At 38.7% G+C, this 27,012-nt stretch overlaps 1 protein-coding gene across 1 annotated transcript in view; it reads left to right on the top strand.

Annotated features, from left to right (window-relative positions):
* Nucleotides 1-10,935: 10,935 nt before the first annotated feature.
* The window catches only part of LOC139732528 (uncharacterized), a 68,184-nt gene continuing 52,107 nt past the window's right edge, over nt 10,936-27,012 (top strand). The window contains exon 1 of the mRNA XM_071643382.1: nt 10,936-11,407. Within this exon, the coding sequence (XP_071499483.1) occupies nt 10,936-11,407 (472 nt within the window). The remainder of the gene's footprint in view (nt 11,408-27,012) is intronic.

The raw sequence follows: 27,012 nt of genomic DNA, 5'->3' as shown, positions 1-27,012 counted from the left end.
CTGTTTACAATGTAAACACTGCGACATGTTTATTCGCTGTGACAGATTAAAAACACTGCGACATGTTTATTTGCCATTTTAGTGTTTATTCTCAGAACACATGTCTGATTTTTAGATCGATCACAAAATTGCATACACTAAACATGTGACATGTTTACATATTAAACATCGCAATTTCTCAGTGTTTATATGAGACATGTTTACACCTTATACATGCTGAGTGTTTATATGAGACATGTTTACGCATCATACATGGTAATTTCCACGTGTTTATATGAGACATGTTTACACATCATACACTCATGAATACATGCTAATTTCTACGTGTTTAAATGAGACATATCATCATGTATGTTAATTCCCATGTATTTATTAATGTAAAGTGGATTGTTTCCACTTTTTTTTTTTTGCATGGAATGAGATAAACGCATAACATTATATAGAATTAAATTTACCCAGAATTTACCTCTGAATGCAAGTTATCAAAACATCAGTCAAAGCTTGGGCAATATCTGATGAATAATAAGTTGAAATCCTTTAAAGGGGAAATCGAGTCCAATAAATAAGATAGTCTGATAAAAAAGAGCAAAATCTTACAAGTTTAACAGTAAAAATTTTAATGAAATTGGACGAAAAATAAGGAAGTTATAAAATTGTGAAGTTTTGCTAATTTCTTCAAAGCAGTTAAAAGTGGATACGAATATGCAAATGAGTGAGTTGACCATGCCATAACCTCACAATTTTCCGTTGATCGTGTACAAAAAATGATGAAATGCAGTGTTTATGTTAATGAAATGTGAAATATTATGGTATTGCTGGTTGAATAACTTCAGAAAAGTAATCAGTTAGATATATCAGGACTTGAGCCTCGGGAATAATTGCGTTTGAATGAAAAACTTGAATTTAAGTAAGTTGTGAGGGAATGACATGCCCACGTTGCCATTTGCATATTCATATCAACCATTCAAGAACTGTTTCTTCAAAAATTAGCGAAACTTCAAAATGTCATAACTTCCTTATTTTACATCCGATTTCAATCAAAATTTTACCAATGAACTCTTAATATTTTACTCTTTCTTATCAGACTAACTTGTATTTGGACTGGATTTCCCCTTTAAATATTGCCATGTTTTGCTATACGACACAATACTGAGTTAAATGCAAGATACCTGGGAGTCACTGGCCTGTACACGAAGACGTAAATGAAATTCTCTCCTATACACACAGTAAAGTTTGTATATGCAGGAAATGGCACACAACTCATTTTGGAGGGAAAAAAATATTGCATTTAACAATTGATTTTCAGTCACATGTAATTCTTGGCCTACTTTCAAGAATTGCCGTCTTTCTACTATATTCAGAACTAATTCTTAATAGCATTGTAAAACAAACTAATAAACTTGTTGATTGTGAATTGCAACTCAACACTTCGGAAGCTTGACATGTATGTAACACCTCCAGGAACATAACTGCAGTCTGTGAACAAATCCATGCCGACCTTGAAGATTGCATCAATTATTGGCAAAGTCTTTTGGGGTGTACCCGAACCAGATTAACTCACGGCAAATTATACCATGCACAACACTATGGTCGTATTGGTACTGATCAGGGAGTGTAGATGATGCACTCCATCATAAGGAGACCAAAAATAAATAAATAAATAAATAAATAAATGTTTTCACTGTATTTAGCCTGTGGTGAACATCTGCAATCCCTGATCAGTACCAATAATGGAACTTAAATACATACATGATATTGTTCTTTTCACTGCGACGATCACTGAAAGTACATGTAGGCTAACAGTACTGTATGGATTTTTCACTTTTGCTATTTTGAGAGAAATATCAGAATGTTAGTGGATTTCAAGAGGTGAGTGAGAAAAAACTTCTACCTTGCTAGAACCTTGGAGAAAGAAGTCAAACTCAATGGGTATACATGAATAGTCTCTTAGAATCTAATCAGTCTCATCATACTCCACATAATCATGGTATGGAGGGCTACTTTCAATCTCGACACAGCAGAGTTTTTGGTAAAGACAAGAGGATATGAACAAAGAAAAAATAATGCATTGCAACTGGAGGCGGGAGGGTATGCAAGGCTGTCATGAACACGCGATGTGATCAGCAAGACTCCTCCCTTGTCAATTTGTCAGTCAGTTGCAAGACTCCTCCCTATTCTCCATACATGTTGTAATACATTTCTAATACCTCTCTCAATGTGACCGATTTCAAGAATATCTCAGAAAGAAAATATTAACTACCGAATACTGCATTTCCTATCAGGTCTACAAGAAAATTGCAAAGAATTCCAAACAAATGTAACTACTGGCCTCTTATTTGCGTCAAATATCTGCTGATTGATTGGAAGCACTTGAGGGGAAAAATGAAATGGCTGATATTTTGATTTGATTTGTTTTGATTTCTATTCCTTTTTGCACTAGAATATAACAGAAAGCCAATCGAACAAAGTTCTTGAGTAATACCTTAACAGTGAATTACAAGGACATTGGTTGATGAATAAAATGAAGTGAATAAAATTGTTTTTCTTAATAGTGCAAAACGATTTCGAGCAAGTGTCTTTACATGTTAGATAAAATTACAATTTTACGTACCAGCTGTTAAAAAAGACAATTACACATATCTATGAGCAATAAGAATGCAGGTGACCATTATCGTAAGCACAGAGGACAATAGAATCGCTTTGTTTTGGATATCCCTGCCATTTCAAAACCAATTTTCATCAAATAAGCATTGAATTCCTCTTCGAATTATATCCAGGCCCCCTACCTTCATATTTCTTTAGAGGTTCGTCATTATGTAATACACACACAGAGAACTGAAGCCCCATCGCATACAAAACCCTATCATCCCCCATATGATTTACTTTATTCTAGTATACAGGTTTAGATGCACACTGTCATTGAAGACAAAAAAAAAAACATAGAAAGGTTGCTCTAACAGGTGGGATGCCTCCTAATAGGTCTGTAGTGCATCATGACGATGTGAGACATCACATGGCTAGCGGGAAAAAAATTAGTAACATTCAAAATTATTATCCATGGTTCATTTCCTTCATATGGCATGTAGGCCTATAGATATACTGTATATCAGTATATCTTGCGATGTCCTTGTAATCCTCAGATGTTTGCACCTTTAGACGGGTTGTATAGAAGTAAGCGCATGCATCTTTCATTCTAATCCAGACAGGTTTGGCGTGATCCCTGATCAATTCTTCCATGACGTACTGGTGCTGGTAAAAAGAAATGATTACACAAGGAAAACAAATCAGTTGGCTTTCCAATACAATGGACTTAACTGCTCCCATAGATTCTGAAAATGAATGGATAGCAAAGAAGTTGACTGAATCCATAAGCAAGTTCAAATTAAAAGGAATGACAGAATCCCTTCATCACATTAGCACTTTAATAGTGTCTCGCGTCAGTGTTTACTTACTTTGATGAATTTTCTGGAAATAATTCAAGTCTTTGTTGTTGTTGTTGTTGCTTCTTTCTTATTCATCATCATTATCAAGCAGAGTTACGACCATTACTGTATCATTTGTCTCTTGGGTGAAGATTTTCACATCTGTAATTTACACTTTCAACAATATTTGCAATAAATCAATTTTTCATATTCATTTTAGCTAATGGATTGGATTCGGGAGTCTGGAGTAGGTAATCCCCCCCCCCCCCAAAAAAAAAAAAAAAAACCAAAGCAAAACAAACAAACAAACAAACAAACAGAAGAACTTAAAGCATCTAAAATCTGCATTTTGTAGAAACTCATTTACATGCCCTTTAAGTACATGTATATATTATTCATTGATTTGGCTCTGCAATTTTGAGTACATGTACTTACTTGATTTCCACTTTCCACATGGGTAGTATACAGTGATGTACTATCCCCAGTTGATTTACTCTGCTGACTGCACCATTCCTCGTTCTCTGCCAGCAGAGGTAATGTCTTGCAGAATTTAAACAGTCATCAGGACATCATCGTCACCCACTTTGGTGCCATCGGCATCCCTTTCCAAGACATCCTAATGGGCTTTACATTCAATTTTCACCACCTGTTGAGTTATGAAGAATTTACAGGGAATAAAACTGAATTTCACTCAAAATATAGTCACTAACCCATCGTCATTCACATGAAAGATACTTCATAACTTCGTAAAATTAAAGATACAGTGAGTTTACCCGCTAGGCCGAGTTTACCCATAACTACGGTACCGGTAATCTGTAGAGTGTAGGAATATTGTAACGTTAACAACACTAACACGTTACAGTTAGAGCGTTCCCCGTTCTAACGTTAGATTTAGAAATAGAAAACTAAAACAAACGAGCAAAATCTTTCAGGGCGTAGCCTATTTCTACGCCTACTACAGTTTTACATTAAATGAGGGCAATTTTGCAATAAATCTTGTTATTCACCGACTTAGCAGACTTAGTAGACTTACCGCTTTCATGCAGGCCGGCCAGGCTAGAACTTTATCGCTTCGACGCCATCTTAGCTGGATCCGCTCTAGTGCAGTATTAGTACGTACGACAGTACAGTCAGTCAGTGCACTGCAGCAGCGCAGTCGATCGAGTCGTAAGGACAGTGTAGTGGACGATACCAAGCCAGCCTCGAACGAATGCGCACGTACTGTAGGCCTACGCACATCACGCTGCTAGGGCAGCGTCAGCCAGCCAATCAGATAGATCCATCCGTACAGGACGTACGCGCACATCTCCTTTCCCGCCAATTGTGCATTGATTATGGTCATAATTATGCATAGCACGAGTGTGCGCTAGAAGCGCACGCACAGGGCACCACTGCGTGCGTTGTGGCCGCGGCCGTCATGTCACATGCGCTGCTGACTTGTAGAGTACTGAGTAGCACAGTGTTTATGTTAAACACGTGCGGTGTTTAGAACGTGTTTACGAGGCGTTCTAAATGTAAACGCGTCTGTTTACCCTGACAGTAGAAGTGTTTAGGCCTAACCAACAAACATTTCGGTAATGCCCTAAACCATGAACGAAATTATTAACAAAGGCAACTCCCATTTTTTTCTAGCAGTTAGAATATAGAACTGTACATGCGAAACCAAAATATAAATTTATTACAGTTGTATTACATATTTTTAGGTTATCCTTTTTCCTTATTGATTAGGCATTTCCATGAAAGGCCTAAAACATGAATTATTTCGTAGTGCATCTTGATGTCGTAACAGTTTCCACTTTCTCGTGATAAAAGGAAACTAGAAATTGCAATTTACACACCATTTCCAACACTTCTTCATATATATGGACATAGCCAGAATAAACACTCCAACTAAACACTCCAAGCTAAACACTTTAACTCTCAATACTTTACACGTGCTATACACACCGGGTGTTTAGATGTTAAACAAAGTGTTTAGATTTTTAACACTGTGTTTAGTTCATAAACATGTCGCATGTCGCATTTTTTACAGTGAGGTTAACATAATGTGGGTCCTGAAAAAGCTGGAAAGTGAGGGCTAGCAGCTCATAGACGTCTAGGAGAAGTTCCCCAATATTCCGACAGCGAAGTAGGTGCAAACCATGCGTGTGAGCGTGCAGTCAGAGATAGATTTCACTTTTCTTTCTCAATCCAACCCTAGAGCGGACCAGGCGACAGATTTGACGAGTAGAAGGTTGCGTCGGTATGCACGGTTTCTGATGCTTAAAGATGACGAATTTAGTTTGTGGCCTCACGCATTATGACGGCCGTGACAACATATTCAAACTAAGAATCAAACCCTACCCTCCCCCAGTTGTAATTGCCTGTTATCACTTACATGTACATACTTTCCACTACTTTCCAGTCAACCGCATTGGACAGCTAGAAAGTGTTCCTCCACATCATGTTTAAGCTGACACTATGTATGTAATTTTTTTTCTTTATGTATTTATTTTCTGTTATATTTTTATTTATGCGATAATGTAAATACATACTATTATGCTATACTAAGTCTGTTTATGTTGGTAATTTGGTTTTAATGATTTGCTCTTTGTTGTTGTTCATCAAAGAGTGGCCCATAAGACAGAGGCATGGTTCCCTGGTGGAAAGAACACAGTGTCCCATTATGTGAAACACAATGTAAAACACAGTGTGAAATCTCTTCACACTGAGCATTTCAACAGTGTGAACACGTTGTGAATCATCAATTCACAATGTGATACAGAAGATCAGTATGTGAATACCCCGTGAAAAACCACATTACAGAGTGAAATGATCTTCACATAGTCGACTATGTGAACACAGTGTGAACACACTGTGTTCTTTCCAGCAGAGATTTCGAAGCTCCGTGCGTTTTCAGCCAGTGATTTGGTAATGGTCGCAACCACTGTACAAATCAGCTAATGTATCGGTGTTATCAAATCGAAATTCCCCTACCCCCCCTTTTTTTTTGGAGGGGGGGGGGGGATGCGCAAACTTCAGTAAATATGAGCCTTAGGAAAAAATACTCCAGGAACCAAAATCCTCTACCCTTAGTCATAATTTCAAGATTCCACGACCAGAATATCATTGAATATTTTAGTGCCAATTAAGGGAGCACGAGTTTTTGTTTCAATTTCATGTCAAAACGGGAATCCTCCATGTGAAGATCCTGTAGGTCATCAGGTCAATGGGGGACTTTTGAGGCCATGACATATCTGCATAATAGGCGTTGCTACTAATATCATGGTCTGACAAAATCATGTGAAACTGTAAAGTTTCCTTATTCTAGCACTTAACCTCTCCCATTTTGTATGATATTGTGCATTGAAAGTGATAACATTGATAACATTTCTCTTCTCAGAAACGTTGAAGCTGTAGTTGATACATTGTGTATGTTGATAAAGCAGCAGACATCAAAATGATATCAGTCCAAAATGGAAGTATGTAATTATTACAGCAAATAATTTCTTCCCTTAACTTTCTTATAAGAAATCTACAACGGCGACAAAATTTGATGAGAAACGGTATTATTCGTCATCGCCTTATTATGGCAAATAAGTGCAGTTCATGGGCGAGCCACTCTGTCGACGGATCCTCGCGACAGCGGTCACACAGGCGACGAAGTGTAAACGCACGTGAAACGGGGCGTGGAGCTACGGCGCATCAAGATAGGCAAAAATCGTCTGCAAATGGGCGCGACGAAACCGCAGCAGACAACATTCAATCTTCTCTCGACTGTTTTAGCGGCAAGTGGCGACAAAATTGGGAAACGAGCTTGCTCAGACCGAAATTCAGTGGTTCCTCCAATCAACGAAAGGTTAACAAACAGAATGGCGAATAAATGAAAAACTAACAAAAAGAAAGAAAATACATCAAATATTATGTTCTGGTGTTTGTGTGCTATAGTTGCGAATTACAAGGAATTAAAACTCTTTTATATGATTGCTGTTCGATAGAAAGCGAAAAAGAGAAAGAAAGAAAGACAATAAGAAACAAGAAAGAAAAAAGCGTCAAGAATAGGTTGATGCCTGATCAACTACCAGTTAATGTTATTTATCTTTGTATTTTGGGGGGCGAAATTCAATGAATTATTTAAACCACCTTTACTTTTCTGTGTCTACAACTAGGGCAAAAAAGGTCTTTTACTTTATAATGTGATTAATTTCAATTTAGAATCAAGTCCTGAAACCATATCGAAGTTGAGATTGATATGAAACAAACCTTGAAAGTATTCATTGCGCTCAATTTGGTTTCAAAACTAGACTTAAAGGGATGGTACAGTATTGGTGGTGATGAGAATTGAGCTATTAACTTTTTTGCGAGATACCAAGAAAACACTTATGATATAGTACAGAGCATACCATTTTAAGAGGAATTCAAAGTTTATTTGATGAAAATCGGGTTTGGAATGACTGAAACATCCAAAAACAAAGTAAAACAAAGCGATCGTAATAAAGTGTGGGTCCCACACTTTATTAGAATCGCTCTCTTTTGGATATCTCAGCCATTTCAAAACCAATTTTCATCAAATAAATGTTGAATTCCTCATAGAATTACATGCTCTTTCATATTTCATAGGATGTTTCTCATTATCTCACCAAAAATGTTAGAAACCTGAAATTAGGTCTCGACCAAAACTATACAATCCCTTTAAGCTAGATAGACATGACAGAAGAGTAATACCAACTTCATCAGAGTCTGATCAAAATAATAAAATATGGTATCTCAAATGTTTCAATTTTTTCACAATCTGTAATATTAGTAGCAACCACACGCTCGCACTGTTGATAAAGTTTAGAACACCATTGCTTTCCAAATCTTCCATGTATTACCGGTGTGCAATTCTTCGACAGATTCTTTTTTTTTCGAACAGCAAAGCAATTAGAATAAGTAATCTATTATAAACGTCAAAGTCAAATCTTTCAATAAAAAGACAAGAATAGCTCTAAAATATAAAAGGTCTTCACAATCTAAGTCATGAAAAACAAAACAGTCTTATGTTGATGTTGGTATGTATAATAATTATTACGTTTGTGTACACAAGTCGAAAGAGATATGCCATGTGATGACGTCACAGAATCTCTCCATCTATTATCAGAGCACACTTTTTGTTCTCACCTCTATATTTTCTTTATTAGCAGCAAAGGTTGCTTCGATTTTTGTGGTTATCAGGTTGTTGTTGTTTTTTGACTACCATATGTAAGTTGAACTTTTTAGCAGATTTATCCATTTAAAAGTCAACTTAATTACCAATAATCTATCAAACCTATATGACTTTGGTTAGAGTTTATTACTTCATCATAAATGTATCAATTCACTTGCTGATGTACATATTTGAAAAACTTTGTATTCAGACAATGCCCTGTGATGTATTTTTTTTAGTGGGAAATGGAAAGTAAATGAAATGTGGGCGATTTTAGAATTCTATAAATCTCTAATTTAATGTCTGATGTTGATGAAACTTTTTTTCTTGTATTCCTCCGATTTAAGTCTGTTTATCAAAGTCTACGTGGACACGGTGGATGAATTATGATTTAGATATCTTTACTAAAAGCTTATGTCTAGGTCAAACTTAGTTTTAAACTATATGCTTTTCTTTCTCCACATCAATCTCTCATTCTCTCTCTCCCTCTCTCTCTCTCTCTCTCTCTCTAGTCTCTCTCTCTCTCTTCCTCTTTCAGATTTAACATATTTCAATCAAGGTAAATCTTTTCATGCTTACTGGTTTGCTAAACACGACAAGGGTTGTAGTCATGATATTTCCAATGTTATGTACAAATAGTTTGTGATCTTTCATGTTTTTCGTGCCTTGGAAGGACGCGAACAGGATATTGGAGTCTCCGATGTGCATCTGAGTGACGTCAGACAGACAACTAACATTAGATTTGGTAAGTTTTGATTTGAATTGATAATATTTTACACATCTGCATAATTCATGTTCCCTGAGAATGCCCCTACATTTCTGCGATGCCAGAAGAACCACTTGTTTATTTGTTTTGTTTTTTTGGGAGTTCATAACAAATTATGTTTCTGAGAATTGATGTTCTATTATGCAACTCTCCTCTTGAAGGTTTAATACTTTATGTCTATTGGTGAATTGTCTCGTGATCTCTGTCTGTGGCCTGCTCATTTTATCTTGGTGAAGAAAATCATTGAGATGGAACTGTTGTACACGGAAAGAATAATTATTATGAAGTATTGAGATTACCGAGAGACATAAGACGTTGGAGTGAGGAGGCAGGGGGAGGCAGAACATAATCATCGTGACTGCCAAGCCGACTGTTGGTGAAAGGTTGTCAAGAGGGCGTGGCCACACGAGACACTGATTCACGCGATTGGCTGGAAGTGTGACGAATGACATGCTTTGATGTTGACTGATGGTTCCGCTAAACGAGACACGATTGGTTGGAAAGCGTGAGACAAGGAGCTAGGCTGCTCCACTTGCACTAAAGGGGGATCCAGGAACTATTTTGCTGAGCGTATGGGTGACGAATACTAGCTGTGTACGAGCGAGGTAGCGTGCCACCGCAGTAGCAATGTTGACATGGGTAAATACGTGACAAATTACCCGTGGCACTTTGGGTACTGCCAGCTGTCGCTGAGAAGAGGGGTATTATGGTGTCCAGACACCTAAGCGCCCGCCTTACAACATTATTTCATATCCTTTATCTAATCATCTTATTTCCGAAAGATACGTTACATTCAACTACACCTTTTATGTGACAGGAAGGTTAGCTGCATATAAATTGTCGACACCTTCAGATTAGCAGGACAAATGCGAGCTTGACGAGGCCAATCGCAACGCTTGCAGTTGTCAAAAAAAAAAGTTCTACCTATCCGGATCCAGGTCATTAGCATTTACCAAGAGGGGTACGCAGTGAAGCACCGCAGAAACTTCCATTGAGGAGTGCAATAATCAAATTTGCTCTGGAATGTTGGCACTTCTCACCTGTTGAACTTCGCGTTATTCATTTATACCGCTCCTCGCCATTAGACATAGTACGTGCTGGAGTTCTTGTTTCTGGAGTTCGTAATCGCGATGCGTTCATCTCTTCATTCTCTTCCCTCCTCATCCTCCCATCAACACGGGATCTGAAAAAAGGGGGCACTTTAAAGGAAAAAGAAGAAGATCGAAACAAAACTCCTTTGCTTGTCAATCAGGCCGTCCTCTCTTCATCCGGTGGGTCAGCACACCAGAGGGGGCTGAATAAAGACGCGGACACGGCGTGTCACTTTCGAACTCAAATATTGACTCTACTTATTTGAAGTTTGTCTGACTTCTGGACGTCGTTAAACAAAGGCGTTGAAAAACGTTACTCATCACCTCCCTACGCCAATATTGTGAGGAGCGCTGTGTGAATGAAACTCGCCCGGAGTCCAAGGAAGCCACTGTGGTAGCACGGCCTGACATTCGACACCGCCATCGGGTGGGGTTGTCAGACTTTCTCACTCGGGTGGAGCGTATTCTTAGAGATCGTTTCGGTCCTTCACCATGTATCTATCAGGAATCCAAAGTTTATTCCCCGTTCTTGTTCTGTCCATTTTCGGATCTATCGCCATCACTCTAGGTGACTCAAGGCACAGTAGCGGTGGACAAGGTGGAGATGGAGGAGGCAGCAGCACCACGGAGCTGGAGAAACTGGAGTTGACGGAGGAGGAACTATTGCAGGACCTCGAGGATCTACACAGGATAGTTAGGCGTGGCACCGAGGACCTCACCCGCTTGAACTGTCCGCCCTGCGAACGGCTGCATTGCAGTCCCCGGAAGGCTTCAAAGCTCACCTGCAAGGGCGGAGTCACCCTGGGAGTGTGCAACTGTTGCCCGAGATGTGCCAAGATTGAAGGGGAGCGATGCGGCGGCAAGTGGAATTATCTGGGACGATGCGACCAGGGTACGGAGTGCGTCCCAGATTCGGATCAAGGTCACGCGAACACGACGCCACAGGGAGTTTGCAGGAGAATAAGTAAGTGGGACTATTACCCATCTGAAGTTTTTCACAAACTCGTTCTTCTCTTTCAGTTTTCCGGCTCACGAGTGTGCATTGAACCCTATGTCTCTGTAATCTGTGGTTTTGTTTTTCATGCATAAAGTAATCTCATATTTAACTAAATTACTCGATGCTCTAAGAGTAAGCTTTGCACAGTTTTAAATTTTAAGATTTCGATGAGCACTGCACCACCGATGTACTGTAGTGAACTTCTGATTCCTATGTGTGATCTCAGTCTCTATCATATGGGTACAGTTGTCCGTCTCGTATGACAATATTCTTTTTGTGCATTCTTTCTATCCTATCTCTGTCTAAAGTTGTTACCTCTTCTGTTATGGGTAATGTTGCCATAACTTATCTGCAGTATAACTAAAACACTTGACATGAAGTAGTCAACCTTCAGATGTCCGTTACGACCAGATTAAGGTATATGGGCCGGATTGGCATGTCTACATTCTCAGTGTGTAGATGGTGAAGCACCACAGCACCGTCTTGATGATATGCTGGAACCATCGGGTTCTTTACATACAGTGTTGTCCTCCATGCGGCGGAGTCTTTTAAGTATGCATATGTGTGTATGTATGTGTGTGATCGTGTGTTTATAGTTGTAGGGTGGTAAAGTTGTGGATGGAAGAATACCGTAACGTGCGATATACCATGAGTTCATTCAGGCTCACCTCCCTGATTAGATTGATTGATTGATTGATTGATTGATTGATGATTGATTTTATTTCCGAATTTCCTTTTCATACATAAATGTGATAAAAGTCAATTGAACGAAATAATTGAGTACAATATCATTTGAATCTAACAGTTGAAACAGATAAACGATTAGTTCAAACATCAAGCATTGTTCCATTAAAGTGTAAAATGAAAACGAGCAGTTGTTATTTTATGCATATATGCAAACACAGGATCTCTTGTACCTGCCTTTCAGAAGACAAATTAAGCAACTCTGAATATAACAGAAATACAAGAAACCATCATCATAATATCATTTATTTAAAAAAAAAAACGCTTGACGAGGATAATAGCCTCTGATATGATTGGACTTCCGTGGTTCATGACATGAAGTCTAGTCGTATGTGTGTGTGTGTGTGTGTGGGGGGGGGGGGGGGGGGTGTTCTTACACCACCCCAACCAGATCCGTAATCTTTTCTTCCGAGTAAGTGATAATAGCATCGTCATTATCAGAGCATTTATCAGTAAACTGTCTTTAGGTCGACGAAACTCGGTAAGTTCTCGTTTGTCATGGTATCTTTTAATTGGTCAAAAGACACGGAAAATGATTTGTCACTTTCTTACAAAGTTAAACGATATCAGCAGCACTAAAAATTGCATTGATTCATTTGCGCATTACATTTTCGCTAGACGAGATCATTTTTAGTAGTTTTTGCTCAACATACCGTTTAGACGTCGTTAACACACAGGGAATATACACAGAAAGTCAATGGAATGCCCCTTTTTAGGTCCAGTGCTTTTATCAAGAGGCATTTTTTAACATGCTGCTGTGATAAAGATAAAGAATTTCGGACAATTTGATACAAACTCTTACACTTATAGAAGGGAAAGCGAGCTAGCTAAGATGTTTCCCGCGTGAACGCATGTCAACAGAGAGAAAAAGAGAGGGAGAAGGGGGGGGGGGGGCGGAAGAGAGGAAAAGGGAGAGAAGGGGGGATCGTGTCCTAGTTTGGTTTTTGGTGGAGTGTATCTCGTGAGACCGGAAACACGTCCACGAATTTGTGTTAAATTGAGGTTGGAAGCTAGGGTCAAAAGATACCGTGATGTGCTAATTATGGTCTACATTGAAATCAGAGAAGATATCATCGAATTCCGCCAACCTTAGATTAGTTAATGCTGATAAGAGATAAGATGACAGTCATGTTCGATAAGATAGGTATACTTTTCCTTAACCTTCTGGCTCTGTGACGAGGAGGGTATGTTCCGTATTTCCGGTTACTGTATACAAAACATGGATTCGTCATTTTGAGTGGATGCACTGTCAGCATAAGATCATGAATGTATAGATGGATAGTTCGTTTACTTGCCTAGAGAGAGAGAAAAAGATATGCACTGATACACAGAGTAACAAAAATCCAGGAACATGTATTACCGAGCATTCCTGTATACGGCGCTGTCCGTGTACAGCGTCGCACAGTGGGCCAGAGAGATACCAAAGTGCGCCAAAAGTCATTTTGGGCACTTGGGATTTTTTAATTTTTGACATGCGCTCTTGAGAGGAAACACTTTGAAGAATATTTCATTGAAATATTTAAATCAGATATGTACATTAAAGGGATATATTTCCTACCTGAAGTAGCAAAATACAACATTTTAAGAGTTTCTAAGCAAATTGTAACCTCTTTAATGAATACGTAATTTCGACATATAGTTTTTGAGATATCAACCTGTAATTTCTCCCACATATTTCTCAGAGTTTATCTTACGTTATGAATGCCATAAAAATGCAAAGAAACTTAATCTTCATGAACATTTTTCAGTAAATATCCTTGAAAAGAGGGTAATTATCTGTCTTTTTTGATATATCCAAATGAAAAGTCTAGATTGCCACGGATTTCCAACTAAATTCTATTACTACAACATTCCCTGATGTCTCAGCTTTAAGCTGATACCAGATTTGGCTGCCACCTTTTGCCACTTTTTGTGTTAGAGCCGATTTTCCGCGGCACATTACGTATATTTTGGACCTAGCAGCCGCTTAGGAATTCTGTTATCATACGGCGCCGCATGAGGGCGGCATTATATTTTAATTCATCTTTTTTTTTTTCTTGCACGTTAAAGGCCCGCAAACATGATTAACACTGAATTAGAGGTAAACAGAGTTACAAATATATGAATAGGGCTAGTTCCGGTACCTAAAAGACCCTTCTTTCAAAGATAAAAGAGTACATAATTGCACATAATCAAGGTCATAGCCATACTATTGTCCATATTGTCATAGCCACTGCTGTAAACAAGCTATTCCCTCTGCGATACATACTGTATGGACACCTGAATACTTCGATCCTACTCTTGACATATGCAGATAGAACGTTATACACCTAAACACAGATATTCTATTCTCATCGGTTACTCTTTGGAAGCAAAGTCTGTTGCTATCCGGCTGCTCACCAAAGTGTATCGGATCGCAGTCTGATGAATCCGACTGTGTCGGTCGACTATCAGGTCAATGTCAGACATTGCTCACGTGATCCTCATCGGACGATCTTGCCTCATGGGATCATGCCCGACCTGTCTGACACTGACCTGATAGGCGACAAATACAAGTCGGATTCATCAGACTGTGATCCCATATACTTAGGTGGGTTGCCGGAAGCAAAAAAAAAAAAAAAAAAAAATGCTTCCGACGACTGACTGATGAGAAAAAAAAATCCTTGTGGAATGGGGATGAATTTATAATTTCACATGATAGTGATTCCGATAGATTTTTCATTAAAAAAATCTTTTATTATAGCTTTTTCAAGTAAACCTTCATACACGGAAGACTCATTCTTATCGTTGTTAAGTCATAACCTTTCATTCTCCTGATTACTGACTTCACAATTTGTTATCTTTCCAGTAAAATTAGACAAAATGGTTTTTCGAGTGTTGCGCTTGTATAAATTGATATGGCATAGGCCTAAGGTTATAAAGTAGAGAGATTGATTTGATATCACACATTTATGTCCTGCTAGAATAGAGTGAAGAAATTCCCCCAAAAGTACAGCGTACATCATAAACTTATTCTAATTTACACGGACAACAGTATTATTTTGCAGTACGTGTGTATAATATGGAACTTCCAGCGCAGCATGAATTCGATCGCCGAATATTTATACACTTTCTGTGGCCAATTATGTAAGCATCTTGTATGCAATAATAGTAGATAAGCAGTGTCAGTGAATGTGAAAAGATAAATGAACCCCTTTTCAAATCAACCTTTAAAGAAAATAAAACAGCCTAAGATTTGCACTGCTTTATTCGTCATTTACAGACCGATTTTGGTAGCCAATGAAAAATCAGCATCACAGTGACGTCATATGAGTTTGAAATTATGTTCAATCAATTCTACGCCCCAAATTACCCCTTGACACCAAATTTGGGTAAAAAGAAACCATGGGATATAATTTTGGCGCACTTTGAGCTCATTCTGGCCCACTGTGCGTCGTCAGGAAACTTAACGAATCTTCTGAACATCCCACTTAAAGAAGAAGGCAAATACTATTTTTTTCCGTTTCCTATGTGAGCATGTTAAGCGAAAATGAAATAGAAATTACAAAAATATTTCATTTCATTAGTTGTGCATTCCCAAGTGGTGTTTCCGTATTAATATTTTGAGTCTTGTAACCAGTAACTGATTCATTAGTTACTCGCAACGTGATCAATATCTCGTCACGGGATTGGTTCGTTGCTCATCACGCGACCTTGCTTTAATCGCGAAATTCCCTGCTTTCTAACGAATCCAAAGTTTTTGACATCTCATCTAATTCTATCTGATTCTAATCTCTGCCATTGCGAGATCAGTCGATTAGATTTCATTTGATGATATTCGTCTTCCTGTACGTAACGTAGGCCTATCTTGCATGATAATAACGGATGCATTCGCCACACGTCGAACTCCCGTCTTCCTCGTTTAGAAATCTGCCACTTTGATATCATGTCTGGCTTGGCGAGAATACGAAAACACTCAAACACGATTTGCACTTTTAACTTTCGAGAGCCGATGTGGCCCAGTGGATATGACCACACATTCTCAGTTGTTATCCCTGGTTCGAGTCTCTTGCAGTCACCACGGAGGTAAAGCCCTTTGGAGAAACTTATTTAAAGCCATCTGCCCTGCACGACGTAGCTTGCTCAGTTCGGTTCAATTCATTTATTTTCATTCTCATTTTTCTTCCGCCGAAACATAACACAGAGTGAATCAGGAATTATATCATAGGCGTTATATGTACACTAGAATGTGCGAGAGGTAAACAATGTACGAATGATAAACGATAGTTAACAAATAGAGATTCATATTGTAAAATAAATCTAAACACTTGCATGGATACATATGCACACAACCACACAGACAGACAGACAGACAGACAGACCCACACACACTCACTGGTGTTTTTAACTTCAGAGTATATGACATCAAGAAAGTGAATGGATTATTTTGTTTTCTAAGAAAAGAAAAGAGACTTTGCTTCTTCAAAATTTGGGTGAGCGTTTAATATATGCGAATATCCTCATCGTTCGCATCATCACATTTGGTGTATAACTGCGTTTCACATTGCATGGCAGGGTGAATGAAATAAGAGGAGTGCTAAAATTAACGTGTTAAAACGGGAGTATATGCAACTTCGGATGCAGACTTTAATGACGAATAAGGAAATTGCTATACAAGAATTTGATTCGTCTCTGTAATTGAGTAAGTCTTCACTTTAGATATTATGTTGAATATTTACTGAAAATGGAGTAGTGAAACAGGTCTACATTTTCCCTATCAAGGCAAGCACACAAGCAAGCAAGTAAACAAACAAACATATCAAACGCAATCTATTGAGTTATGACATGTCCACTTCGGTCTTTACAGTCATTGGTAAAAATAATGATTATTTGCGTTTCCAACATGTTCAGCAAACTCGGATGATAGCTCCCAATAGGTGATTGTGCGTTGAGAACCCTCGATATTTCAGGAAAGTATACCTGGGGACGAATCATGTGAGTGACGACCAAACAACCAAACTCGTCAGATCAAATTTCGAGAGAGAAGCGGACAAGCTTTTAAAAAGTCGCGACAGTGTGAATGTCAGAGAATGTCATTTAACACGTCATCCGATTAGTATAGTACTAACAAGGTGTCTTGATCACGTGGGTGTGACGTCACTTTCGTTAAATGCAGAAAAGTTCCTCCCTCGGCCCTTTTGGAAACAAAGGGAAGTAAAATACGGCATATATGTGACAACAAAAGTTGGGTTTTTAACTTGTTGTTTGTTTGTTTTTTCTTTAGGGTGGAAGGAATTATAGTGGGTGTTTTTTTTTTCTTTATACTTCTTAAATTTTCCTCTCAGATAATTTCTGATGGGCGCTTCTGGTGCGATCAAAAAAGTCCTCGTGCATTTTTAGATAAGAAGCTCAATATAGAATACACTAGTCTAACTTTCAGGCTGTAAACTTGCTTTCCTCCCACTCAGCAATTCAAAAGGTATATGAATTGATCTTACGTTATACGTTTCATTCCCCTTACGCGCATGATTGGAATGTCAATCCAGATTTTCTGACGTCTAATGCATGCCATGCAGTCCCTGCACTCAGGCTAATAAGTGTTGAAATAACAACCCACTGTCTGAAAGGTAGGCTAAGAGAAGTGTGCGCTTGAGTCGCATGATATGAAATGGTTTTAGCCTTGTGATAATTCGATCATGGAGGAATACACATGTAAAACTCAATTGTCAATCTGCCCCAACAGACAAGCGTCATTCACAACATGAAGGGGCCAAGTGATGACGTATCACTTCTTTCTTGTCTCGTCATGATCTTAGATGTGAGGAACCATGATCCAGTTTTACTCAGCAATGGAGAGTGAGGTCATTTTCCTCGTCAGTTTCTTCGTCTACATCTTCCCCTTACATGGGCTGCAGAACCGGGGGGGGGGGGGGGGGGGGGATACCCTACAGCCCACATACAACTTAAGCAATACAACATACAACTTTAACAATAAAAACACTCAAAATGAAAAACCTCGACACCTGACGACGCCATTCGAACCCACGAGTTATCGAGGAATTTCTTCTGGGTGGGGAGGGGGGGGGGGGTGGTGGTCTGCTCCTTGACGCCACCAAGAGCGTTGAGCCAAACCCTGCCTCCCCTTCCCCCTTTGGCCCAGCTAGCCTCAAACATCAAAAATTATGCGGCCCCTGTGTTACTACCTGTTCCCTCGATTCACGACGCCCGGAAATCATAGAAGTGATATGAACTTAGCATGACGTCATACCCCTGAGGAACCTTGATTTCTGCAGGTCCAGTAAATCCATTTCTACGCCATGTCCGCGTTGCTTGCAATTAACAGAGTCAAAACGAGGCCCATATAGTACCTAAAACAGTTCAATTATGAAATACGAAAGTTTCACGAATAGTAGATCAGCAAGCACTACGCATGACGACTACGCATCTCACTGACATACACATTAATCGTCGCTAAGTCTTTTTGACATGAAATAACACGAGAAAATAACATCGTCCACACAATTTTTATCATGTTTTGAATAACGTAGGAGTGAGCGTTTTCCTCCTTTTTATGAGGAGGGAGGGGGTTGTATTGCAAAGTGATCGACCAAAAACATGTTTTTTATAAATGTAGACATAGTTTTATACACGATGATAGTGAATTTGTGAGTTAATGACGCCATCACCTCAATTAATGTGTCCCGTGGTTATGACTTATGACAATTTTTATTAAACTTTACAATCTTGTTTGTCTAATTTTACCCTGTTACATTCAATTAGAATACGTTGTGGATTACCACTTTAAATATATTGACTCTGATAATTGCATCAACACATTTTTCTTTTTCGTTCCCCAAATCAAGACAAAATGACTACATGAAAAAAGGCAACAGAAAAGGCCACACCAGTCCTGTCCGATCTATTTTAATAAAACTAGATTGTAATAGCAAAAGAAATCTTAAAAACCTCGAATGCGTATGTGAACATCTACGTATCACCTCTTAGGATTGTCTGATTTCACGCATTCTAGCAACACTACACATACAACTTATCTTGACTGAAAACCTATGAATAAAAAGTATGAGAGTGCACGAAAAGGGCGAAAGCAGTTCTATGCGGAAAGAAGGAAAAATACGACTGTGCGAGTACAGCGACGCAATGCGCCGAAGAAGATTTCATATTAATCAATAATAGCGTAATCAGGCCTGGGGGAAAGGAGGAAAACATGTCAGCCAGCCAATTAGACGTTAAGAAAAGAAACCAACGAACTTTTTTCGCTCCTCCGAGCAGCTGGATCGATGCAATCTAATGCTTGTTTTCGCTGGGTTTGACTCTTATAGAGGCGGTGTTTTCCCCGCCGAATCCTAACATAGTCACAGTCAGGGGGTGGAGCATTGATTTTTGTCATTACTTTCTGCATGACACGCGTTGTAAAGCGGTGTTACGCCGCAACTGGCAAATCTGTGTTCTAAATGCGGGTACGCCAATTTTCCGCCAGAAGACGCACCACTTTAACAGGAGGCGCCCCCACTTTAACCGGAGGTGCCCTTACATGTGTTTGAGAAGGTGAGCCCGCCTTGTTTTGAAGAGCATCTTAATGAAATTCAAAAATCCAAGAAAAGGGAATATCTCGGTTCTGAAAAGAAAGGAGCATTATTTGATAACATTTAGAATCTTCAGCCTATCACTTCATAGTGTCATAATTGGTGATAACTCGACGTAACCCCAAAGGTCAACGGCTTGACACGACGTTATCATAAATAAGTCAGTCTCTCGTGTCGGTTGCATGACGTCACAACTTCTAAATGACTAGCTCTAATAGGAGATGAGTTCACAAACTTCTTAAACTGACCCCTTTTCATGCCATTTCCGATAAGGAAATATCAGAACTTTCTGAGTTTGAAATTTAAAGTATAAGTTACGCAATTCCTATGGGCACTGTTTTATGAGCGATCAATACACAATATGTCAATTCCTTTCAGTTTGAACAGCGAGTTTCCTGTTAGGCCCACAGTGAGCAGCCATCAAAAAGTATCGAGATGATGAACATGTCAAGAAATTGCTGTCATAATGCGTGGCAGAATATAAAATCTGCATCGTTGTCGTTTAGTCGTGCGCAGACGCAAACGCAAGCCCGGCTCTGGCGTATGCAGCAGAGGGGTGGGGGTGGGGTGGGGGAGACGTCACCGCCATTCGTTGACTAGTGGACAGTACCTCAAACAGTGACAAGCATGCTAATGAACAACGTTCTATAAATAATGTGTATTTGCTCTCTGTCTTACATATCCGTGAAAAGAGGAAGAACTTCGAAAGTAAAAGGGTGGCAAGAAGAGATGAATGAAGTATAGAAAACCTAAGACATTAAAGTGCACTCTCCTTATATAGGCACCCATGTGGAAATGGGTTGAGTGTACAATTAGACAGATTTCAAACGGTTGAATCTCTCTCCTTAGGCAAAGGATGGGATGATAGGTGAGAGGAAATGGGTATACGAGAGAGGATGAAGCCGAATTCTCGAGGGTAGCAACCAAAACTTGCTAATCATCTTGGGAGTCAAGAAGAGAAAATTAGTTCTTCGAATTTTTACTCTAATGAAAAAGGTGATTCCATAAAGAGCAGAGGGTGCAGCGAGAGAGATGAGATCGCGAGTTCGAACCCTGCTCGACACAGCCACCCAAATCCTTGGTCTATAAACGTGATAAACGGATGCCTGGCAATACTGGGGTAATAAGAATGGCAGGATCCCCTGTAGGTGGGAACATATTAAAGAGACTCCCTACGGGAAATGGGACCATTTTATTCTTTTGATTGTTAATATAATCATTATTAATATCAGAGTAAAACTTAAAGCGAGTGAGGTGAGCGCAACGGTGCGCTGCTTTAATGTCAATGGATGAACTTGCGTGGTATCCTATTGACATCTTTGAATGACTGCAAAGGTAATACATTTATGATTGTGACATCTCACTCGCGTGGTACACTTATTTGATCTACTTTGCAGGCGAACCGTTATTCTCTCCAAGTTTCTAATATTATGTAAGATATCATGTTCTTACCTATATCCTTGACAAAACATGCCAAAATGTTCCTGCAAACTCATGTTTGTGATCACTGATTGGCAATCAATTTGATTAGACAGGAAATGACGAAAATTTCGCAAGAGATCTTCGGTCACATGACCATCGAGGTCGTTTTTAAACACTTATGATTATGACGGGTGTAGTAGGGTATATCAAATGATATACGGAAGAGTCAAACTATGTGTATGCCTTTTCTCGGTACAGCGCTTATCACCTGTCAGAAAGGAACAGCTGAATTCAAAACGACTTCCTCTATGAGCTAATGTATCCTTGAAAATCTATCATCATTTTGCTCCAGAAAGAAAAAGAAAAAAAAAGGAAGGAAAGAAACAAAGGACCAAACAAAGCTAGTAATAGATACGGATTACATGGATTAGGCACTTGATTTACAACTCTGACCAATTTGGAAGTGATACTGTAGCAACTATATGAACTCGATTAGTATTGGTTTTTAACTTTATTCTTGACTGCTTCTTCTGTAAGGGTTCTGTTGTCATTCTTATCCTTTTTGAGCATCCAAATGAACAGAGAGGGATATCTTGGGTATAATGCTCGGTCTAATTACTGAAAGGATGTACGCACCTACAACTAGAATTCAACTCATTTATTATTGTGATTTGTCTGCGGAACACTCACTAAAACTATTTTTCTTATCAATAATCTGCGATCATAATGATTACGGATCTTCAGTTTACATCATCTAAAAAGCGATATAACGTGAAAGGAGGATGACACCCAAAGTTATGTATCTGTGGATCAGTGAAGGTTGGGGAAATCGGAAAATCCGTCCAAAAGTTGCGAAGTTTGAAAGTTTCGGATCCACCATCGCTGGATAAGAAGACTACAATTCGTGATGTCACCGAAGGAAAACGATGTAAAGAATATATAAAGAGAATTCCACTTGTCATTTTTAGCATAATGAAAGAAGAATTGACTTACCTCTGTCAGAAGGCAGGAGGAATGATTTTACCTTTATATGTCAGGAATAAGCGGAGAGAATGTGTACTCTTCATTAAAAAGTGAAATTTTGTGAAATTTTCTTTCTATTGTCCTCATATCGCAGGCATACTGTGACATCACGATTTGTTCTAGTCCTCAAACTTCATTGATGTGTTCTGTTAATATTTTTGCATTAACTCAATCAACACGACAATTCGGGTTGTACCCCTTGAACAACAAACGTCCCTATCCTACACAAGTGAACAGTGGTGCCAGCACGTTCCTCTTAGGGCGGTTAGTGGAATAAATGCATTAGAAATTGAGTTATTTGATAATTGCCATTGGATAGTTTCAGTGTCACACAAGCCATCCTGATCTTAACTACTGACAAAGTTTCACGAAATTTCAAAGTTAGTGCATCATTTGGGCTACTACCGCTCCCTTTGATGATCGATTACATATACAAAGACTGGTTGCATATGAACAAGGAGGTACAGCTAGGCCTAGTACCTCCTTGATATGAACTACAAGGCAGAATGCTCGACACTTTTTCTGGATACTTGCGTGTTTGCAACTGGTTATACAGTTGGCTTTTGACGACGAACAAAAGCGCGTTGATCCAGGTCAAACAAACAACAAATTAGAACTGGATGACAGTGGTAACAGGTGGGGCGGAAATAAAACCTAAATGTTTTTATATTTTTTGACAATATGATTATTTCGCATGTAAATGAATCTCTCAACACACACAGACACACACACGCTCTCTCGTAGAAACCTAAATCAGCCGTGCATCTGCACGCATGGTGAAAAGCAAAACGAACGTATAAATATATCATTCAATTGATCTACATCCAAACTATTGTTAAACATCTTTTCGGACCAGTTCCAGGGTAAGATGATAGATTACGACAGAAATGGAGGGGGGGGGGGAGAAAATCAAATTGGCCTCTGTGAAAAAGCATCTGTGCAACATCAAACTATGGTGTAAAGTACTTGGAATTACTTAAGGTAGTTGTAATTTTACTTATTTAAGGTCACTACAACTGATTTGAAGTGAATTGCAATAATTGTATTTGCATGTGAACATTCTAATCGCCACGAGAACATATTGCGATTGATACTTAGCATAATAACATTATATTTGAAGAGTCGAAACTTACAGCAAAAAGACGTTTAAAAACAAATGTAATGTATATATATATATATAATATATTATATATACATATATATATGATTTTCTTTCTGCTGTACTATAGCCAGAAAGTATGATTTCTTTTGTGACCATTCAGTGAAGAAATTAAATCTTTACCACAAACAGACACACAAACAAACAAACTGAATAACAAACCAAACAGAGATTTGTTATCCATTTAACGCCGATCCCTCATTAATCGTATAATACGATCGCTGCGGAAGGTTTTGGCAACGTATCAAATTGATTCTTCTTTCCTGCTTCACTATATGGCTTGGCTTGGCAGAGAACAGTGACAGGCGGAGGATATTGTAATACGGTCAATGCGTCCCACCCTCCCCCTCCCCCCTCCCCCTCCCACCATCGGCTGGAGGGGTGGAGCAGGGGTGCGGATTAATGACGCAGCGGTCAAGCGCATTCAGGAAGCTCCTTAATTTCAATCAACCCCAATAGCTACACCCCACGGTCATCATGCATTGCATACAAACATGTTTACTGCTTCCTAATATTATCGTTTGCTCAATGAAGCAGCGTATTTAATACTTCCTCCAAGAAGGCATGACCCCATGATGGCACAACTGTGTCTAACTGACGTGACGTCTTTGCCACGAATATTTAGTACTCTTTAGCGGCAGAAATAACAGAAACATGACTTTCTCTTTTTAATGACTTAATGATTCCTCTCCTTTTTGTCAATCAGGAATGAACATGTTTTTTTTTTCAACTCTTGATAGAGACTAGAATATTAGAGACGAGTTATCATGCCACATGATATCAATAGAAATATACGCATTATTTAAAAAAAAAGGCTTTATCATTGTACAGGTTTGGTTTGGTTTTGTTCTTTTAACTCGAGAGATAAGCATCTGTGAGGGTATGTTGTGGATGCACATGTCAACACGGGAATAATTTAAAAGTTCGATAATTGCGTTGACGTTCTCGTTACTTTTATCCTCACGTCGATTCATTGTATGAAGCCTTTTGTGTATCTTTATGTGTTGTCTCAAGTTTGTTTAGTTATCAGATATCTACTTACAAATATATGATACCTATCTATCTATAGATGTAGGCCTATGTTATGAATTATCATCGCACATTATAACTATATCCTTCCTGTCAGGGTTTCTGGGGTTATTTTCAGTATTAAAAAAAATCAACACTTATAGTTCTAAAAATAAAAGAAGAAAAAGATTATACTTGTACTGCCATATTAGAACAAACTGGACAGGATTATGTTATCCTAGTGAATCACGAGTGTATTTAAAAGAGTGAATGTATCAGGTGGATGTTGAGGAGAAATCAGCATAAAGGGATGTTGTATCGAGCCTACTCCTACGGAATTCAAACGAGTAGGCCCTATTTAATATAAAAGAAAATACTTTATATAATGAGACAACGGGATCGCACCCTTATTACTGATTTACTCAAAGAAAGAGAAGCAAAAATAATAGCATTACTGAAAGCTGCGTGGAGGGATCCTCCGATGAAAACCTGTATCTATACACCGAAAATTTGTGTTCTTGGTGTTGGCACGAAATATCGATATCGATCACATTTATGATGTCGCGGAGCTGTCGTGGTTCAGTGGACATGGTGGATATCTCAATCACTAGTTCCCTGATTCGATTCCCCTGGCTGCAGCCGTTATGCCCCTGGGCAACGTACTGAAGTCCCCTCCAAATCCCTCGGAAGCCGTTGGTTGCGCGGTAAAACAGCAATTGTTTGGGTTTTGTTTTTGTTTTTGTTTTTGTTTCTTTTTTTTTGGGGGGGGGAGGCATGTAAAACAATTCAGTTTAATTCAATGTTTCCTTCCAGTTTTCGCTATTGCATCGAGATAGCAGTCACTAAAACACAAAGTCATGTCAAGCCTTGTGCCATTGTCAAGATTTAGTTGCTGCTAGAAGTGCTCTGTTAGGCTTTGCAAATAGGAATCCATGCCATTATAAGATTATTTAACCGGTGGGGCGGAGACAAAAACATTTAAGGTTATTCCCAAACTGTCGAATTAAAATAGTCGGGTGGAAATTCACTTGGCAAAATCATGCATGTGCAACAGTGACGAAGCATAATCCGACTGGCTATTTTCATTATCGACATGCGGAAATTAGATTAATGACTTTCTTGTCCAAAGAAAAACATTTGTTGTTCTGCGTTATCCTTTCCATATTAGATTATTTCCTCCAAATAGCCAGATCAAGGGCTTTCGGATTTCTATTTTCTCCAGAGGTACGTGATTAATCTATGCTCATGACTACAAACGTTTAGTGAAAAAAATATTGACGAAAGCAAATCTTTGTAGGAGCAGCGTTCGCTAATCTTTAATCAATGTTTAATTGCAAAACACTGAACAAAGAGATCTGAACAGTGACGAAAACATGTGAAATCATTCAAGATGCAGAGGAAAGACTCAATGCTAAGTAATCTAAACCAGTTGTTAATTGACACTATGATCTATTTATCTCATTGAGACTAGGGACATAATATGATTTGCAAAACCACCCGATTTTTTCGTACATCTTTTCATTGCACGTGTTTGCATCACATTCAGATGCGTATCTCATGCAAGATATCTGTCAATTTGGGCCTTCGTGTTGTCGTTATGTTTGGTCGCTTGTTTAAGGCTTCCAAGAATATGTTTACCTTATTGGTGGTGACAGAATTCGGACGTGGTTTCCGTCTTTTCTCCGCCGACTTGCGACTAAAAAGACCTATTTGTTTCTCTCCTCAAGTTGTGGCTCGTCTTTAGGCAAACACTTGAGGAGGGGGCTTCTACGAATGGGAATGGATGCCTTCCCAAATGCGAATGCGCGCTTCTAAGCCCGGCGGAATTGAATCAAAGAGCTACCAGGCTTGCGATTCATTTTTCATCACTACACTCGCTACGACCTTCAAACGGTCAAATTCACCAGCCAAAATATTTTCTGGAAAATATGCTACAAAATCGAAAATAAAAAAGGCAGAATGAAAATAACAGCAAAAATATTATTTGGTACTTTATGAATATCCACTGTTGGGCAGGAAAATATTTCAAAATGAGGAATAATCATAAGAAAATTAAAACTTCGATCGACTGAAAAAAAATAAAGGTTTTAAAGTTTAATCGCCGCTTGGGATTCAATAAGGTTCCTTTCACTGAGGTCTTCGGGAGCTCTTAATACACAATCACAACCGTCATAATTTTAGGGAGATATGTAATCATTTTTTATAAATCCCATGATTATGATTAATGGCGTTTTAACATGGACTTCAAGGCGCAGTCATATACGTCGAATCAGACAAGCAGACATCCTCCACGATGAAATACATATAATTGTTTTAACTCTCCTGTTATTTGTGGTAAAGGCGCTTTTGAAATGCATTAGTTACAAAATTAAAAGTCTTTGTTATACAAGAATTTGAACAAATCGAACAGTATTTATCGAAAGTATTTACAAGAAAGCATATTGCATTGCTCTCCAATAAAACCGACATGTACTTACGATAATGGTTCCTCATGAATGAATATAGTTAGTATGGGATTGGAATGGTCGTAGACAATAGTAGATTTTCCTAACAACTGTGCCTACCTGCCTACTGTAAAGTTCAGACGGAGTTTCATAAATGTGTCAATGATAAGAATAGCTGCTGAGTTATACATACTCTTCACATCAAAGCAA

This window comes from Diadema antillarum, unplaced genomic scaffold, assembly GCF_040938485.1.
Source record: "Diadema antillarum isolate AM-2024a unplaced genomic scaffold, OU_Dant_1.0 seq00000430_RagTag, whole genome shotgun sequence".
NCBI lineage: Eukaryota > Metazoa > Echinodermata > Echinoidea > Diadematoida > Diadematidae > Diadema > Diadema antillarum.
Note: the sequence above shows the minus strand (reverse complement) of the source record. Positions and strands in the feature narration are given on the sequence as shown.